The sequence below is a fragment of the Vipera ursinii genome (assembly GCF_947247035.1).
Source record: "Vipera ursinii genome assembly, chromosome: 1".
NCBI lineage: Eukaryota > Metazoa > Chordata > Lepidosauria > Squamata > Viperidae > Vipera > Vipera ursinii.
In genome coordinates this window covers 222,034,712-222,055,287 of record NC_139512.1, presented here as the reverse complement: position 1 = coordinate 222,055,287, position 20,576 = coordinate 222,034,712, and the positions used below count along the sequence as shown (strand labels likewise).

The 20,576-nt window shown below is 37.5% G+C and overlaps 1 protein-coding gene across 2 annotated transcripts in view; it reads right to left on the bottom strand.

Annotated features, from left to right (window-relative positions):
- Window positions 1–20,576, bottom strand: part of MYT1L (myelin transcription factor 1 like) — a gene marked incomplete at both ends in the record, with an annotated part of 134,876 nt that overhangs the window by 26,781 nt on the left and 87,519 nt on the right. For both annotated transcript variants that reach the window (XM_083353646.1, XM_083353647.1), the window contains 5 exons: window positions 8,895–8,963; window positions 9,851–9,972; window positions 11,845–12,081; window positions 16,959–17,206; window positions 19,562–19,773. In XM_083353646.1, coding sequence (XP_083209772.1) covers window positions 8,895–8,963; window positions 9,851–9,972; window positions 11,845–12,081; window positions 16,959–17,206; window positions 19,562–19,773 — 888 coding nt within the window. The remainder of the gene's footprint in view (window positions 1–8,894; window positions 8,964–9,850; window positions 9,973–11,844; window positions 12,082–16,958; window positions 17,207–19,561; window positions 19,774–20,576) is intronic.

Here is a 20,576-nt window from a genome sequence, read left to right as displayed (position 1 = left end):
ATGGATTTTATTTACAAGATTTTAAGAAACATAAGTCATAACATAAGAGGGATCATTACTCTAAGGAAAAATCCAGACAAACTGTACATATTATGTTTTAACAGATATGCCAGAAATGTTATAAATGTAGATAACTGTACACAGAACTATTAGAATTGCAAAAAATCCACAATAGTTGAGTGCATTTATCTAGCTCCAAAACAACTATCTAGTTTTTAAAGTTAATTTAATAGATCGATTGGTATGTTTAATTTGTGTGAAAACAATAGGTATAGGCCTCTCCATTGTTGCTATCTTAATTTAAATCTACTGCATTTTTCTCTGTTAGCAAAAAGTTTATATATCAAGGGTTAGATTTAGCAAATGCTTCCCAATTTTCACCCAATAATTAGGGTTAGGGTTAGACAGTGATAGTTATATAATTAGCTTCATAGCATGGGTAGATTTCAGTATAGGTTTCCTTATTTCAAAGCCCAAATTAAAAACATTTAAAAATTTGTAAGGATTTTCAAAATAAAATCCAGTGGTCAACCAAAGACACATAACTTGACTAAATTCAGTCCAGTGGTATCATGTTAACTATGGTTTTCTACACAACTAATACTAAATGGTGTGGAATTCTGGATACAAATGGCAACATATAATTCAGAATATTTGTGGGTACACAAACACTTTAAACCACAATTATGTGAGAGATGTGGTCAGTAGTCCCAGAAGGATAGAAAAAGATGCAGCTGCATGGCCATGATTTGTCCTTGAAATCTCAAATGCCTGAGAAACTATATTTAAATGTTGAGATCATTCTTTGTACATAGGGTAGAGGAGGTTTTTCATCAATAAGGAATTATGAAGTATAGAATTTTTGTAGGCTCTCTGTTTTCAATAAATGACTCAGAATAGATCCTTTTGAAAATGTAGGCTGGAATTCAGATCAGTAGATATTCTCCTTGATATAATCTCTTAGTATCTAGTATAGGTACTTTTTAAACAGTTCTACAACTCATGAGAGCTTTTATAGCTGCTTCATCCCAAACTTTTCATTAAATGTAAATGATAATAAAATGAGAAGCAGCTGTGCTATGTGAAGCAAGGGATATTTTCTTTTCCGGTTTCCTCTGTAGATTTTGAGATATTTTCCTGAGGAAACAATATAGATTTCTGGTAGACAACATACTGCTTTTGTCTGTGGTTATTGTTTATCATATTTTAATTAATTCAAATTTGTACATTTAACTGATCTTAAAATCAGTCAGTGGCACTGGTTCTGAAACTGGCTCTTAAGACTACACAATTAAATTAGAAAGATTATGATGATGATACATTTTATTCAGGGTAATTCCGAGAGTGGCTTACACATAAAAAAGGAATATGTAATTAATAAAATAAAACAGATTGTGGAAGTTGTCAATCTTTCTATTGTGCTAAAGAAAGAACTGAATAATCAAATATTTTATACTCAAAGGGCTTTTACAAGCTGTTAACAACAACAATAACAACAAAATAGAAATCACATATGCAGATATTCCACTGGAACTATCAAATAGTATATGTATAGTGTGCATTATATAAATCCTACAAAAAGAAGGTATGTCATAGTGTACAAAATAAAAATATGAGACTTCCAAAGCGACTGCATTTGTAGTCATTAGAATCTCCTTTACAATAATTAGGATTGTAATAGAGACTGCTTTTGTAATATCTGTATTGTGCCATTAGAAGTGGTCCTTGTTTAACAAATGTAATTGGGACTGGCAACTCTGTCACTAAGCAACCTAACATAAAATGTAATGCCATGTGACCATGACAACTTAGAGTGGCAGTTACGGAAATTCGGTTGCCCTTACTAGGCAAATCCTATGTGTTGCAGTATCCCGTAGTCATAACATTGGCATTTGCAACCTCCTGCTGGCTTTCCCTTTGACTCTACTTGTTGGAAGTCAACTGTGAAGCTCATGGTGATCACATGACCACGGGACATGGCAATTACAAGGAACAATTGTTAAGTCCCTTCTTTCTGTGCTCTTGTATCTTTGAACAGTCGCTGAACAAAGAATACCTGTACTGTCTTACTTTGGGATATTTAGAATAAATTTGAATGGTTAAGAATGTATAAGATCTGGAACAAGATTTTAGCAAGACATGTTGACAACAGAGAAATAATCCCCAAATGATGTATAGCATCTTTTATTGCAATGTTTGTTGCAAACAAAAGTAATTCATTTCCATATAGCTTTTCAGTGGAATCTTAAATCTGTTTAGGTATGATTTTTATTAACTTAACAAATATTTTATACACACACACACACACACACACACACTATAAAATTCTCACCATGGACCCTGCCTGAGCTACTCGATGTCCTCTCCGGTTTGGTGATTGAGTTCCCCAAACTGTTAGTTTTGGGTGACTTCAATCTACCATCCCTGGGAGGGTCATCTGAGTTGGCTCGGGAGTTCATGGCTTCCATGACGGCCATGGACCTGACGCAGGTAATTTCTGAACCGACTCATGAGGGAGGCCACACCCTGGACCTAGTTTTTTTATCTGGACGATGGTTGGATGATCTTGGTGGGGGCTCTCCATTTATCATGCCCCTGTCATGGACCGATCATCACCTCCTGCGGCTGGTCTTCCGTTTTACCACCCCCCGCCGTGGGGATACGGAACCAATTAGATGGTACCGTCCCAGGCGCTTAATGGACCCTGATGGGTTCCAGGCGGCGCTGGGATCCCCACCTGCCTCCGTCGCTCACAACTCGGCGGATGCCTTAGTGGAAGCCTGGGAAAGGGCAGCCACTGGGGCACTGGACCGAGTTGTACCCTTGCGGCCCCTGACCCGGTGCAGATCCCAACGAGCTCCATGGTTCTCCGCGGAGCTCCGGGAGATGAAGCGTCGGAAACGGGGCCTAGAGAGCTGCTGGAGGTCCAGCCGATCCGAATCCGACCGGTTGCGGTTAAGAACCTATATTAGGTCTTATCTCGCTGCGATGAGGGTGGCGAGGTGTAATTACTTCTCCACCCTCATCGCGTCCGCAGATAATCGCCCGGCCGCCCTGTTTAGGGTGACTCGCTCGCTCCTTAATCAGGAGGTGAGGGAGGATCCCTTGCAGGGTCGTGCCGAGGAGTTTGGTCAGCATCTGTCGGATAAAATCGCTCGGATTCGGACCGGTTTGGACTCCAGCTGGGCAGAGTCTGGCGATCAGGACACGGGCGGTCTTGTCAATGTTACCTGGGAGGAGTTTGATTCTGTGACCCCTGATGAAGTGGACAGGATTATGGGGAGGCTGAGCTCCACCACATGTTTATTGGACCCGTGCCCTTCCTGGCTGGTTTATGCAGCTAGGGAGAGGACACGAGGCTGGTTCCAGGCGGTGATATCTGCTTCCTTGAGTGAGGGTAACTTCCCCTCCGTCTTGAAGGAGGCGGTGGTGAGACCCCTCCTCAAGAAGCCTGCCTTGGACCCAGCTGTGTTGAACAACTTTCGTCCAGTCTCCAACCTTCGCTTTCTTGCGAAGGTTGTTGAGAGTGTGGTGGCGCATCAGCTCCCTTTGGCCCTGGATGAAGCGGATTATCTGGATCCGTACCAATCGGGTTTCAGGCCCGGGTACAGCACAGAGACGGCATTGGTCGCGCTGGTGAATGATCTCTGGAGGGCTCGGGATAGGGGATGTTCCTCTGTCCTAGTCCTATTAGACCTCTCAGCGGCTTTCGATACCATCGACCATGGTATCTTGCTGCGGCGTCTCAGGGGATTGGGAGTGGGAGGCACGGTCCTTCGGTGGTTCTCCTCCTATCTCCTGGGACGCTCGCAGTCGGTGTTGGCAGGGGGGCAGAGATCGGCCCCTAGGTCTCTCGTTTGTGGAGTTCCTCAGGGGTCGGTTCTCTCGCCTCTCCTGTTCAACATCTATATGAAACCGCTGGGTGAGATCATTCGTGGTTTTGGAGTTGGGTATCATCAATATGCTGATGATACCCAACTTTTCTTTTCGACCCCAAACCACCCCAGTGATGCCCTCGCTGTGATGTCCCGTTGCCTGGAGGCGGTTCGGGTCTGGATGGGGAGGAACAGACTTCAACTCAACCCTGACAAGACTGAGTGGCTGTACATTCCGGCATCCCGGGACATTCAAAATGTTCCATCTCTTTCTATGGGGGGTGAGTTGTTACCCCCCGTGGATAGGGCTCGCAACTTGGGAGTCCTCCTAGACTCACGACTTACCTTGGAAGAACATGTAGCAGCTGTGACTAGGGGGGCTTTCGCCCAGGTTCGCCTGGTGCGCCAGTTGCGGCCCTATCTGGACCGGGATGCCCTGTGTACGGTCACTCATGCGCTCGTGACCTCTCGCCTTGACTACTGTAATGCTCTCTACATGGGGCTTCCCTTGAAGACCACTCGGAGGCTCCAACTGGTACAGAATGCGGCCGCGAGAGTTGTCTTGGGAGTTTCCCGGTACTCCCATGTTACACCTTTGCTCCGTGAGCTGCATTGGCTACCAGTTGTCTTCCGGGTGAGGTTCAAGGTCTTAGTGATGGTTTTTAAGTCCTTACATGGCATGGGTCCGGAATACCTCGGGGATCACCTGCTGCCGGCGTCAACTCCCCTCCGCCCAGTGCGTTCCCACAGAGAGGGCCTCCTCAGGGTGCCTCCGGTCAGAGAATGTCGGCTGGTGGCCCCCAGGGGGAGGGCCTTCTCTGTGGGCGCCCCGGCTTTGTGGAATCAGCTGCCGGTGGAGCTCCGGATGGCACCGGATCTCCGCTCCTTCCGGCGCGGGTTAAAGACCCACCTATTTGAACAAGCTGGCCTGGCCTGATGGGGAATTAATTTGGGTTTTAAATATTGCTATATTTTATTGTTTTATCGTGGGCATTAATTTAATTCTATTTTAACTTTTGTAGTTTTGTATTTTTATTATATGCCCTGTACACCGCCCTGAGTCCCTTGGGAGAAGGGCGGTATAAAAATTTAATTAAATAAATAAATAAATAAATAAATTTGATTATTTCACACACATTTAAAGAAAATTGCAAATTACCTTCAGCTACATTCCTATATCCATTTTTTTTAATAGTTCCCACTGATCTCAATGAGATTTCTTTTTATTACATAACCCAGTATAAATTAAGGATATAGTGTTCTTCCTCCATTTTAATTAAAAACTGAAGTCAAGCTAATCCACTTCCCCTGCATGAGAAAAATATCAGCCCTATAACAAAACACTACAATAAGGAAAACTCAATCAATTAGTCGCAGGATATATTTCATGTCATTTTTTTTCTTTTTCTCCAACATTAAATCACTATTCCATATCCATGGATGTGGATGTTTAGTAACATTTCTACGATCCTGGCTGAGAATGGGTGCACTATTTAGTCTATGGTATGGTTTTCAAAGAGGTCAAAGATTGATAGGATTGGACAAGGTATCTATTATTATTTTATTGTTTATTTGTAGTATTATTAGTTAAAATAGTACTTATTAAATTATTTTCAAATAATATTTTTCTTGTGGGTAGAGGAACAATATGTAACCATGAAGAGGTTGATAAGCTGAAGAGTTTGGGGACCTCTGGTCTATAGAAGGTTGAGAGAGCTCAATAAAGCCAAGAGTGATTGAATATCACCAACTTTATCATTCTAAATTGATTGCAACCATATTACAGTATGCTATATAATACATTTTCTAGTATCTATAAATTTATTCAGGAATCAAACAAAAATATTGTTTTGCAAAACATCTTGGCAAGATGGTGATTTTTTTCATCCTAAATCCTACATACTTTATAACTCACGAGCTACATAAAATATAAAAACTATTGTGTGCTTTTGAATCTATATATCAGGTTCAGATACTGAAATTTAATCTTGATGGCAGTAATGCACTTTCAGAGACAGCAAGCTTAACTGCAAATAACTGAAGCGAGATTAAAACTATCAAGTAAAGCAGTCAAGAACTTATATACTTGGGAACACATCAAAATTGGTCTTAAAACTTCCAAAATTTTCATGTTTGTGAACACAAACATGAGAATCTCATCCCAGAGAGCAGGCACCATAACAGAGAAGACTTCCTGGATCCTCACAGATTTGTTTTATCTAAGGGTCTTGGAAAGCAATCACTCTACTGGCAAAAACCTTAGGACTTAGATAATGCCTTAAATAACTTGCCTTTATTGGGGAGGAGAAGGAAAGAGCAAAAAGGAAAAAAAATCCATATGTTCACTTGGAAATAGAAAAACAATATTCTCCACATTGTTCTTATGGTAAGTTCTATTTTTTTTTAAAAAAAAGCTCAATTACTTCCACCCAGGTTTTATAAATTAATAGGACTGTATCACCTTTGTATGTTAAAGAAAGAAAAGTCAGAGTTAGTTGTAGGAAGCAAAAATAGGCAGAAAGTTATTTTGCTATTATGCCTAGCAGGCAAGTGCTATGTGGGGGACAAACAGGAGAATTTTAGAAAGGATTAAATAATATTCTTGTTTCTGTTTCAACTAGTGCTGCCAAAAATGGCTTGCTTTGAATGTCAGATATCTATAAACCTAAAACCTCTCAATGTTTCTGGCAAACTGATGGATGTTCCATGCAAAAGAACCAATGCTAAGCTTTCCATTTTTAAAGCTTTTCTGGAGTAACCATCATTTTCAAAAATGAACTGTCATTCATCTTACGGTGAATCTGCTGGAAGTAAACAACCCAAATCTATTATAAATAGGAGCCATATTGAAGTTATTTCACATTTCTACATTTTTCATCATAAGTATAAAGCACGGTCCAGGGGATACCAAAATATTCTCACTTACTATATGATTTTATCCACAAGATTCTCTAGATTAGAATATGCTGTTGAAGTAATTAACTGTAAAATCTTCATTAGAAATTTCTCTCCTGCTTATTTATATTGTTACAACAAATGCAAATAAAGTTTTTGGTAGACCGTTGCATTCTATCCTTGTATTCCTTTCTGCTTAATATTCTTGATTGTAGTGACTATTCTGATATGAAATATCATAATCCTGCTGATTCACCTGGCTAAGCAACTTGGTGATTTATGAGTATGAAAGAACCAGTATCTGCCTTTGTGTTTAGCTTGCATATACAAGTAATATTTGCAAATGGCAGCAAGAAAGATAAATGGGGATTTTGTAGGTAGAGACCTGACACTATGGCTATCTATATTTCCTTCTATGTTGGTTTTCTGAGGTAGGAAATTGCAATATGAGAATTCTAAAAAAGCCACAAAGAAGTAAAAATAAGGTAAGAGAAATGAAGGAAGTGGCTCAGGACGCAGCAAGAACAAATCATTTGACTCCACATGGGAACAGGAGGTCAATTTGCTGTTGATGTGTGGGATGATTGATACAGAGGCTCAGTGCTATGCAAGCCAGTGTAGATCACCTTGCCCCAATTTCACAATTTGTGAATTTACAATAGAAATAAAAACAAAACGCAGTATTTCCGGCATTAAACTAATGGTGCTTCTGAACTGCTTTGCTTAAAATCAAGCAAACCTTATTTTATTTTTGTTTGTTAATAAAGGGCAATATTTGCTAGCAAAAGAGTTAATTTTGAAGGAACCGAGTTACCTAAAATGCTGCATTCAATTTCATAAGCAAGCACTGCAACTGAACCTCCCCTCTGTGGATTGCCATATGCTCCAAAGAATCCCTCAAACTTCAGAGAAGTTAAATTGCTGAGTTCAGGAAGCAAAGGGAGTCAGTTTTATTTCTCATTCTTATTTACTAGAGAGCCTGGTAGCTCATTCTGGCAAGATGAATCAGAATGTAAACAGACTACCTTACGCTACCTTGATACCTCACACAATCTTGGCCAACTTTTTTGAACTGCAGCAGCAGCGGCCCTTGTTTCCCTGGGCATTTTAATTTGCCAACCAAGTCAGTTTGTACCCGAGCTATGGAGTCAAGATTAAACAAAACATGCCAAACCCTTTAGTGGATTGCCTGAACTGAGATTACAGTTTTTGGAATCTAACTATTTCTTTTGTAGAATTTTCTTCTTTTTTTCTTTACCAATGCCTGGTACCTATCAACGGTACTTTTTATATTTATTGCACAATCTCTTTAATTCTTTCTAATACTGTATTGTATTGATACTATTTAATCCTGTTTCGTTTTAGTGTTTGCAACAATGTCATTTTTGATGTCCTCATCTTTCCCAAGTCATAGAGCCATATTTGATATCTGCTTAAGGCAGCACAATTCAAGACACAATCTCAGTATGAGAAACAGCAATGTTTCTGTCAAACCAGTTCTTCCTACAAACTATAGAGGATTCTGAATTTTATTTTTGGATCATAAAGAGATATTTCCATTGTACCTTAGGCAACAAAACCCTAAGGCAACAAAACCCTTCAATTATTTCATTGCTCAGTTTTTAATGTCTTTTTTAAATTTATTGTAAAACCTGAACTTCATTCAAAGATCCAGATTTTTTATACCTAGTTTTAGACATTTACAATGGAAATTTCTAAACAAATTAGCATTATAGCATGCTATTATAATTTCAAATGTCATTCTGTAACTGTAACAATTAACAACTGGAAAAAATCATGCTGTGATTCAAAGTTTGTCACAGTTGAAGATTTCTTTGGTTACCTTTCTTCATTTCACTTGAAAGTCCTATAATGGAGCAGCTACTGTTATCTGTGTTGATGATTCATTACAAGCTTAAGAAATTCTCAGTTGGTTTGGTTCAACAAAGTGGTACTCATAAACTCTTGAATCCTAGGTTTGTAGTTTATCACTTCATTCGAAAAATTGCAAAATACCCTATCTTATCTTTGCTGTGATTTGCTGCTTAACTGTGTCCTTAACTAGAAACTTCTGTTTTTAAATACTAATATTTTTTTAAATGGATGGCTTTCATCATATCTTACTTGAGTTCCTGTGAGCTTGTGGCCAGCATACTTCGAATACTTTTATCAGCCAGCGGGCAGCCAGACAGACTGTAAAACAGGTCAGGACAGTCAAGTAAGTTGATATTCTTTTAAGCCAAGATTTTCCAAACAAACACAACGTTTAAAAATTAAATTAAAAAATTATAATGCAGAAAAGCGATGGGGCGGGCAAGTGCTGGAATATTACATTCTGTAATATAAGTTAACCCTCTGAATATGTTTAACTATAAAATGTGTAGAATTTTTGTTAAAAAGACAAGATAATAGCTATAAAAAGTATTAGTGATCCATGGGTTAACTATTTTAAAAAGTTAAGAATTTCAAAATTGTAGTTGTTTTAAAAGAAACAAAACGTTTATACAACACACAAATTAGCATGCTCTTAAGATCAACATTTATTACTCAAAGGGTTAACACATAGTTCAACATTTTTACTTTGACAGCATTGTTGAGGTAAGCTGAAAACAATAAATTGAAAAGACAGAATCCACCATGAAAAAAATGAAGTCACACCTTCTATGTGAGGCGTAATTACCAGTCACATGACCACTCCCATCACACCCTGGTGTTGGACATCTGCCACCAAACAAAAACAAAAAAACAGCCAAAATAGTAAGTATGTTTAAAAAAACTTTTAAAAGTTTCATTGTTTCCAGTTTAGCTGCAATGTCTGCAAGGGGGATTTAAGCATCCTATCAGAAAAGCTGCAAAATGAACAAAATTTAATGAAATGGCGTCTCAGTACAATATAGCATCATTAGGGACAAGCAGCTTCATCACTTAAACTTAATTGACAGTCTGAAACATTTATATGCTGCAAATGCGGCATGCTCATACTGCAAGGCATATATGTACTTGTTTATTCAGATAAGACAACAAAAGAAAGATAAGATTAAAAAGGAGTAAAAAATAATTTCACCTCACATTATGCTTACGTTATTAAATCCTTTTTAGTCTCTTTGCACTGAGGATATTTGGGTTTAGGACTTGGGATTGTGACTTCCCCAGGATACCTTCTTTCTTCTAATGCCTCTTGGAAAGGATCTAAATCTTCTGGCTGCAATGAAGGGTAAGAAACAAACCATATTTAATTGGAATGCTATTGTGCTTACGGCTAAAATTTCCAATGAAGTCAAGGACCTTCCTTTTTATTCCTCTGGAGAGAAAAAGTCCACAAGTAACAACTCTGAAATGTTTACAATGCAGATAGCATCCTATATGGTATTGAAAGGAAGTGGTCTGCATAAACCAACATTCATGGTTATTTCATTCAGTACATATTTAATTAAGGCAGGTGCTGCTCCAAATTCATGCCTCTTGTTAAAAAGCATCATGTCATTAACAAAACTCTTAAAATATTGTGCACAATATAGAACAATGCTGTTATTTTGGAAGCTTCTGTGTTGAGCTGAGAGAGAGTAACTGGCACAAGGTTGCCAGCTGACTTTCACAGTTAAGGTGGGACTAGAACTCACAATCTCCCATTTTCTAGCCTGATGCCTTAACCACCAGACCAAACTCAAGTCTTCCTGCATGGAGGAAAATTAAAGTCTCCTAGACATCAAAGGTGAGAGTTCTCTGCCATCCTCCAGAAGACCAACTACACAAGCTTGATAGTTGGTACACCAACAGAATATTTCTATAGCCAAACCAACCATAAAAGCACTCACGTCCTACTGTCAAAAGAATGGAGTCTCTGTCTCTTATAATCAGCATCAACTCCCTTCCCTGTCATTGGCATCTAAGTTGCTGAATAGCTGAAACCCACCTGGGCAGATTTCTGAGAGGATGACCATAACACCTTTACTCAGGCAAGTTTTAGGATAGGTAATTCTTGACTTAAGACCACAATTGAGACCAAAAGTTCTGTTGCTTGCTAAGCATGACAGTTACGTGGGTTTTGCCCCCATGTTATGACATTTCTTGCTATAGTTGTTAAGTGAATCACTGCAGTTATTAACATGGTTGTTAAGTGAATCTGACTTCCCCATTGACTTTGCTTGTCAGAAGGTCACAAAAGGTGATCACCTGACCTTGGGACATTGCAACTGTCATAAATATGAGCCAGTTGCCAAGTGGCCAATTTTTGATCATGCGACACAGGGATGCTGCAATGGTTGCAAGTATGAAAAACGGTCCTAATTTACTTTTTTCTGCACTACTGTAACTTTGAATGATCAATAAATGAATTGTTGTAAGTCAAGAACTACCTGTAAAATTTTAGTCTGCTGCCTCATCCAACAGCAAATACTGATGAAGGTGGTCTTGAAGCAAATAGATTTGGCATTAATATCAGCATCTTGAGACCAAAGGCATGAGCAAACTAGTTACCTGTTCCCTACTATAGTAATAGGAGGAAACAACCATGTCTCAATTCTTTACTTCCTGATAGTGTACCGGTAAACTATAGCACTTAACAAGGCAATTTTTCTGTCTTTACTACTATATTTGAGTTTTGTAGTTATTGTACAATATTGAGTATTGTAGTTATTGCAGCAGCAAGAGTTAATGTAACTCTATTTGTTCCTTGCTTTGTTCATATATTACCTTAGAATGAATAGATAATAGATTTCCTCAATATAAGAGTAGAGAAAACATGTGCATGAGGCATGCCTTCTGTTTCACCAACTAAATAATTCTTCCATAAACAAGAATCAAATCCTTGAATTCAATAGGCTACCAATGAATTGTGACATTCCTAGATAAATGAAAATGCCAACTCTGAAAAAGATTTAAGTAAATTATACCCTGATCAGCCACATTCCTATTATAAATACATAATGAAATGCTTCAATCAATATTTTAAAAAAATGATATACAGTAAAGTATCTTTGCCCAAGCTATTGTTAATAATGCATTTCACCAGGTCAGTCTTTAGAAATCTAATAGCTTGAAAGCAATGCTGGGGAATTTGATGAAATAGACCTACATTAATTTCCTTGGAATCATCTTCATCTATCGTGTCAGGCTTCATTTTTGTGTAGTCCACAGGTAAATCCCAGCAGTCGCTCTCATTTAGCTGGTAACACCTGTTATTCATCACAGCCTGTTGTTGTGGTGACATTGGTTCCAGTGGTGTCAAAATGGTGCAGCAGCCATCTCGCTGTCGTTGCTTGTTTAAACTCAAGTCTAATGTCCCATTTTCATCCACCTCCATATCAGGATTCTGGATAAAAACCACACACATGTACACACATACACAACATATACACCAAAGAAGACAATTCAGCTCACTACTATCAAGGTTTCTTCAGTAAAATGAATTACTGTGCCCACAAACAGTTTCATTCCTTGGCAACGTTAAAACATTCTAAAAGAAATCTTTGAAAAATATTTCACTGGGACTAATTTCACCATTTTGATTTGCTCAGTTTTTTGTATTAACATTTCATTTCATTTCATTTATTTGATTTCTATACCGCCCTTCTCCCTAGGGACTCAGGGCGGTTCACAGGGCATGTATAAATAGCTATACAAAAATTAAAAGAAAATTAAACCAATGCCCAATTAAAATACAACATCTATATCATTCTGGATTGACTTGGAGCACCTTCTTAAAGCAAGCACTGAGAAAAAGTCACTGAAATGTATCAATTTTAAAGGTCAGAAAGAACAGCAAACACCCCTCTCAAGTCAAAATTATGGCATGAGGAAAGAAGAAGAAACTTTGCCAAGTCTTTGAGGCAAATGGCACCAAACTGAGCAGTAAGAGGCACAGAAATGGAGATGTGTACTGCACAAAGTTGTCTGGGGAGTCCTTTTGGCATGAGGGAAAAAAAATCCCTGGTCCTTTCGTTCCTCACAGCAACTGAGGAAGGGCAGAGGAAAAAGAAGGCATTTTCCTTCTGCTCTTCCCTTTTGCTAAATATTTTTAAAGAAAAGTTTAGATTTTTAAAATGGATGTAAAAAGGGGTTTTTTTTTAATATAAATGATGATAGTTATAAATATTAAGTAGTGCAAACAGAAATATATATTATTTACCACCGCAAGAAAAAAGAAAAGAGAGATGGTTAAACTGATTGCTTTTTTCAAAGAAAAGAACCTACCGTATCTGTTTTAGTTTCCATTTGGAAACCACTTTTGAATTTTGTGCTTGTGGAAAAAAAAATGAACCTTGTTTTCCCCCCGATTAGATAGGTTTGTTGCTGTAGAAACGGCTAGTCTATATTATGGTGTAAAAATAAAAAGTTGTAACGTTACTATCTTCTACTGTGCTAAAGAAGAGTCAGAAGTCAGCGCCTTTTTTTTCCTTCTTCCCCTTCTACCGCACACCTTCTCCTTTTCCCCCTCCCCCCCTTAATTTCCCCTTAATTTCATTTTCTTTGTCTTTTATATTCTGATAAACTAATAATAAAAAAAATTAAACAGGCGAGAAAGGTAAAAGTAGATTTGACTGAAGTTCACGTTTCATCTTCCTCCACCATCAGTGCCTTTCCCTCTCACTTTGCCCTTTTCTAGTGAGCAAAAATAAATAAATAAATAAATAAATAAATAAATAAATAAATAAATAAATAAATAAATAAATAAATAAATAAATAAAGCTTCCTTCCCAGGTGATAACTCCCAGAATGTTAAGAGATGGGTATTAAAGCCAAAGGACATATAGCAACCCAAGAAAGAAACCCTATCCCAGAAATCTTGTTTCAAGCCTAAAAGGGAAGAATTTCCACTTCTTTCCCTTATTACACCTTTCAAATCTCTTCCCAGTCTTGCCACCTAAATGAGAGCCATTTGGTGTAGTGGCGAAAGGCCTGGCCTAGAAACCAGGAGAAGGTGAGTTCTAGTCCCGCCTTTGGGCCAATTGCTCTCTCTCTCTCTCTCAGCGCAACCCAGTTATTATATGGAAAATAGGAGGAGAAAGGAAGATTAGGTATGTTCTCCGCCTTATTTGTAGAAATAATAAAGGTAGGGAAAAAATATAATAAATAATTAAAATAAAAATAAATGAACCATACATCATTTATTCTACCAGAACACCTTTCCTAATCAATTCAACTGGGTTATTCCTTCATGAGGATTGAAGGTGGCATTAACTGCCTCCCAAATATCATGTTGATTTTAAAAAGGGGGCCCCCCTCTTTCTTTTAAACTAATCTAATCTCGTTTTGTTCCTAAATAGGGTTAATGCTACTAGCATCAGAAAACAAACAAAACCCAACTCTCTTTTTAAAGGCTAATAAAATGAACGGGGGGGGGGGGGGGAAACAACTGAACAGTAAAAGATCCTCTATTTGACTCAAATAGATTCTCATATTTCCTTCCACAGTTATATATAATGCACATACTTTCCCTTTAGGAAGCAGGAAAGATAAATTAAAAATTTAAAAACACCTTTCTTCGTTTTTGAAAGAGTAGAGGATGTTTTTTAGGCCTACAATTATAGGACAGAACCCTGGTTTGCCTTCCAACAGCTTGTTTGCACAGCCCTCTAGTGGCTGCATGAGGGAAGCAGAGTTTCAGTGAAATACCCTTAAAATGTGCTTTCTTTTTCAATCCCAATAAATTTCTTACATAATCTTGATTTTAAAAAATCCTTTTTCTTTTCTTCTTGTTTTTGCAATTAATTCCTTCTGCCAAGTGCTTATTAAGAGAGTGCTGTAATTTTTAAAGTAGATTAAGCTAAAATAGCCCTGTTAGATAGAGCAAGGGAAAGCCTATAAGCCATGGCTGCAAAGCTTGCAAGGTAAAATTAATACTTTGGTGATAAAACCAGTATAAAGTTGAAATTTATTCAATCCAAATTTTAACAAAATTGTTCTTTCAGAGGATCAAGTTGGAGCAAATTTTTATGGTTTGATCTCAGCGTACAAACAAGACTTGTGAGCCCATCAGCCTTTGCTGATTTTATTTGCTGTATGAAAAGACACCCTTTCCCACTCCAACTAGTAATAGGGAAGGTCTGCTGAGACCTCTTTTTATGACCCATGCAAGCCACAAGATTACTTGCCAGCTTAGGGAAGGTCATAAATGAGAGAGAGGATCCTTTGCAAGGCTAACAGAAAATATGGAAAATATGTCTTCTGTTTTATCATAAGCTTGCCTTTTTTTAGAGATTAATAACAACAATAACAATAACAACAACAGCAGCAACAACTGCGGCTTCCTCCAGCAATGCTACAAAAACCTGTGCTACTTGGAACATCTTACATTTTAAGGAGGTACCTGGTTGATACCTAGGACGCTGGCAGCAACCCGTGTCAACCATCAGCGCCAGTCAATTTGAATGTTCAGTTGACTGAGGTTCATGTTTAATGAATAAAAGGTTGTTGTTGTTGTTGTTGTTGTTGTTGTTTAAAAAGACACTTCTTTTAAGGCTGCCTATTCTAATTTTCATCTACTAAACACATTAGCAATTCTAAAATGATTCCAAACACTTTTAGGTGAAATCTTAACCTTCATCTATGTCTCTATAACATACTGAAGACAATTAACCTGGAATATTTCTGTTTAAATTTAGCATTCTTGGCTAAGATCCAGGTATCCATAAATCTTACAAATAACATACAAAATGAAGTCCATATGTTAAACTGGCTGATGTTTATTACAGATGTTTCGGGGCACATTTATGGTTCTTTTTAGTATACTTTTAGTCTGCTCATTGGGGGGGGAAATCAGCATAATCAGAAACTCTTGAATTAATCAAAGTTTCCTATGTTAATGCACTAAAAATGATTGATCCTTGGGTAAACATGTACACACACACACACACACACATTCTAGTGCCTCCAGTGTCTCAGAAACTAAGAACACTGTTGGTCTATACAATATTGTTAACAAATATTGTACCTGTAAATATTGTCATTAGATTACATCTGATAGTTGATATTTATCTTTTAGCACAATGTATGTTAAAAATTTATCATCAGTCGGCTAATCTAAAATTAATATTTCTGCTTCTATCCAATTTTACCAAATCATCATCTTTTTTCTCCTATATTTAAAGTTGGGTTTCTCCATAAAGTCAAGGGGAGGGTGTTGAATATTATTTTATTAAACATATTCTAATTAATTAACAATTGTTTCTGAGATAGTAGAGTTTTAATATACTTGAATCCTAATGCTATTCATCCAGCCAATTAATGTGTTCCAAATCACTCAAATTGGAAAATTAATAGCAAATGTTGAGTTCTGATATTTAATACTTGACAATAGGTAACCATAGCTCCAGATTCAGAAAAACAAATTCTCCTTCATTGATTGGTAATTGCATTTTTTATTAAGGCTGTCTCAGAATCAAAGAGACTCTTAAAAATTTTCTAAACAAAATTTATTTTCTAAATTTATTTTCGGATGTATATACTAGAATTTGTCCCACAATATAAATTAATCTGGGAATAATATTCATTTTGAGAGTGTTCACCTTTTCCCAAAGGGTGAGGTTTAATCATTCCTATTTCCTGAAGAAACCTCTCTCTCTATTTGATTTATATTAAGAAATTTCTTTCTCTATTTGATTTATATTACATACTATTGAGTTATACATTTTAGTATACAAATACCTAAATATTTAATGCATTCAGTACAAATATGGAACTGATATCCTTTAAATGGATAAGGAACCAAATTTTTACCAATTGGTATCAGTTCTGATTTGGACCAGTTAATAGAATATACTGTTTTGCTAAAGATAGCTATCATTTACATCAATACTGGAATAGTAATATGAGGGTTAGAGATAAACAAAAGAATGTTGTGTGCAAATAAAAGTAATGTTTGTTCAACTGAACTATATACTGCTCTGTAAATCTCTATATTGTCCAATAGCCAAAGGATCCACACACATATGAAAAAGCAATGGTGAAAGTAGACATTCTTGTCTAGTTTCTCTGAATGGTGCGAAAGTAGGAGAAAACATGCTATTAATTTTTTACTTCAGATGCGGGAGACGTATATAGTATCTTTCAATTTGTTTACAGGAATGCATGCTTGGACTCTACTTTGTATAGAAATAGGCTGTCAAAAAAAAAAAAGCATTTTGCGGGCGATGTAGTACGGACACACAGATATATATATATATATACACAGATAAGCAAATGTTTTACCCTAGAACAAAGATCCTGAGGTTTTGTGGAGAGGTTTTGAGGCATTTCTCTGCAGCGAGTGGAAAGATTCAAGATAGCTGTAGCAGCCATGTGTGCTGCTTCCATGTCGTGGGTATAGTCAAAGCTGCTCTTGCTGCAGGTGCTGCTGGCGCTGCTGCCGCCTCCACAGCTCATGTTGCTGCTGCTGCTAGGCGCATAGCTGCTTGTTGTGCTGCTGGTTGGGCTCGAAGTCTTACAGTAACGTTTAGCTGGGGAAAGGAAAGAGGGCAAGAATGACTCCAAAGGGCTCTATGGACAGCCGTGAAGACGTGATGCAATCTGCTGTACTCTAAAGGAGCTGCACTCTTCCACGAAGCTTTTATAATGTCTCTGTGCATCTTCTTGGCACAGGAGACCCAGATGCAATGTCAAAAAAGCAAAATAATAATCAACCAAGTATTCTATTGTGACATACAGATGAGATCAAGTTGGGGGGAAAAATGACTCTGAGGACTTGGGTTTACTTCATTTTTTTGCACTCTGGAATATTTAATTTAATTTTAATTTAATTTAATTTAATTTAATTTAATTTATTAATATTTCTATACCGCCCTTCTCCCGAAGGACTCAGGGCGGTGAACAGGGCAAGAATAAAAAACACAGAATTACAAAAGTTAAAAAATAATTAAATACATGCCCACTAAAAAACAATTAATACATAGTAAAACCCCAATAAAATACAATTAAAACCCCACCAATCCCCCATCAGGCCAGGCCGGCTTGTTCGAACAGGTATGTTTTTAGATCGTGGCAAAAGGAGCGAAGATCGGGCGCCGTCCAGAGCTCAACCGGTAACTGATTCCATAGTTCCAGGGCGCCCACAGAGAAGGATCTCCCCCTGGGGGCCACCAATCGACATTCTCTGACCGGTGGCACCCTGAGGAGGCCCTCTCTGTGGGAACGCACAGGGCGGAGGGAAATTGATGCCGGCAGAAGGTGTTCCCTGAGGTACTCCGGACCCCTGCCATGTAGGGCTTTAAACACCATTACTAGTAATATCTTGCAATGAAGGGGTTAAAATGCTACAGACAGGCAAAGAAATAAGTACATTTTATTTGACAGCAGAATTTTCCCTCCTATGGCCTTTCAGTCATCTTACAATTATGTGTATAGTCTAGCTATACAGAAGGACAACAAAGAAATCTGTTAGTAACTTCTGACATCATTACACAAATACCTGGTTGGTTAGAAGCAAGGAAAGGACAGACACTTAAATGCTGGTTACTGACCAATCCCATTAAAAGAGCTTGCACAAAACCAACAATGTGGCCCTTCCTTCTAATTTTCCCCATAACGGCAACCCTTTCAAAGCTGTTTTCCTTTGCTTCTGTCCCCTGACTTTTTGCCACTCATTCTCCATTTCATTCTGATTAATTAAACATGCATTAGAATGACTAATCCTTTTAATGAAACTTCTTGTCTCAAAGACAAATTAGTATATTATAGAATCTGCATATATAACAAAAAGCAATAAATATTGCAGGAAGCTATTCGCAGTACATATAAATTTATAGTTGAGTCAACCTTCACTAAAATGCACTCTCTAGATCACTTCTTTAGGCATCCACAGCAAAGTGAGATTGCTTCAAAATAACAGTGTGCAATGGTGATGTCATGAACTCACGTGACCACAATTTACAATATTTTTTGCCAGAAAGCAGTTTCTCCATAGCACACAATGGATTCATTTAATGATCATAATAGTCATTTATTAACTGCCGCAAAAAGTCATAAAGTCAGGAATAGTCACATGGTGACTCATTTTATGACCATCATGACTTAACGATCAAAATGGCAAGCTCAATTATAGTCGTAAGTGAGGGACTACTAGTATGTGGTTGCTAAGAATTGACACAGACTGGCACATAATCAAATGGACATAGCTCCAGTAAGTTGGATTTGGGAATTTTCTGCAAAAGATTAATATGATTATCTAGTTGAGAAAGAATAATCTAGCTGTAAAGGATACCCAGATGGAAAAAACAGGATGGAGGGGAAGGCATAGACAAGCAGAACTTGTACCACCATTTTGTTTTTCAGTTTTATGTTAACCATGAGTAAATAAACAGATCATGGAAGGTCATCACGGTAGTAAACCCCAAAATATAGGGGTTCAAAGGTAGCTCATGGGTATTTCTGTAGTTTATAATATCTTCTTCACTACAAAAAAATAAGGGAAAGAGTCAATTTGAAGTGTGTACAGATTTATGTTCTTCACATCCTGTGGAGTTATTTATCTTGCACAATAACACATACTGTAAATATAGATATGTGGATAAATATTCAAAGGAAGAAGAAGAAAAGTAGCAGATAACTTTAGAGTCAGGTGATGTAATGTATTTTACAACTGCTATCAAAATCTTAATAAAATAAATTCAGCAATATATGAGCACACTGCCACTCATTCAAGGGAAGGAAAATAAAGGAGGCGCGTATCTCCCTGTCTGCTTCCAAACCTGTAGGAAACTGTAATATGGGAAATTAAACCAGCGACCTCGGGAGTTTCAATAACAGTTTCTCAACTATATTTATTTTGTAATGCATTAGGAATACGCATCTCATACCATCATATCCTTTGGGGGATACATCTCTGGATTGTACTTTGGGTGCTATGGCTCTCTTTCCATATGCATGGTTGTCATAACTGTTATATTCAAAGGTGGTCTTAGAGTATTTCTCTAGTTCCTTGGCCAAATTGGAGCGGGGCGTTGTAGTAGGAACATTGTTTCTGTAGCCATACTGAGGAATTTCCAACTGCTTAACAAAGCACATGGGCCTAGAAAGTGAGAAAGAAAAAAGAAAAAAAATGTCTTATTAAAAGCATAGCCCACAATTCATAAACACAATAAAACTTTTCTATCTATTGTTTTCAGATGGCAGCAATGTTTTATACTTTTGGACATCGCTCTGTTGAACAAAAACTGGGAGCAAACAAAACTGCAATCACAACATGTGATTTAACAATATAGAAATAGGAAAAAGTCCTCTTTAAACAGTATTTTTAAACTTAGGTAATATATTTTTTTAAAAATGTATATTCTGCTCTTGTATGGGAAACAGCATACATTTTAGCAATTATCTCGGTATACTACAAACTCCAGAATGGTATCTTAATCTAGAATAGTAGATTCTTGGCATGGGAAATATATGATTTCATAGCAAGTTTATTCACTGACTCCCCAATGCTCAGTGATTAAACGATGCTAAACCTTCCTTCTATTGCTGATCTTGAAACTCTCCCAGTTCGGTTCAGAACCCAAGTTGCTGGGAGACTTATACATCTCATACCTACTTTTTCTGACTTTTCCAGGAACCATTTAGATTAGAACAGTTCTACACTGGCATATGACTATGAGGGTTTTTTTAAGGACATTGTGACTTTGACAATTTCAGCTATTTTTGTCCCTTTTTTTGCAGATATCAATGATAGCTCCATAATTCTTGTTTCTTTTTTACATTTTATGATAAAAGATGAAGAACATCAAACATGTTTACCTCCTTGCTTCATAAGTATATGAGACTGTGGGTTGTAAATGTGTGACATCTGAACATTCTCTGAGGGTAACCCAAAATTAGTAT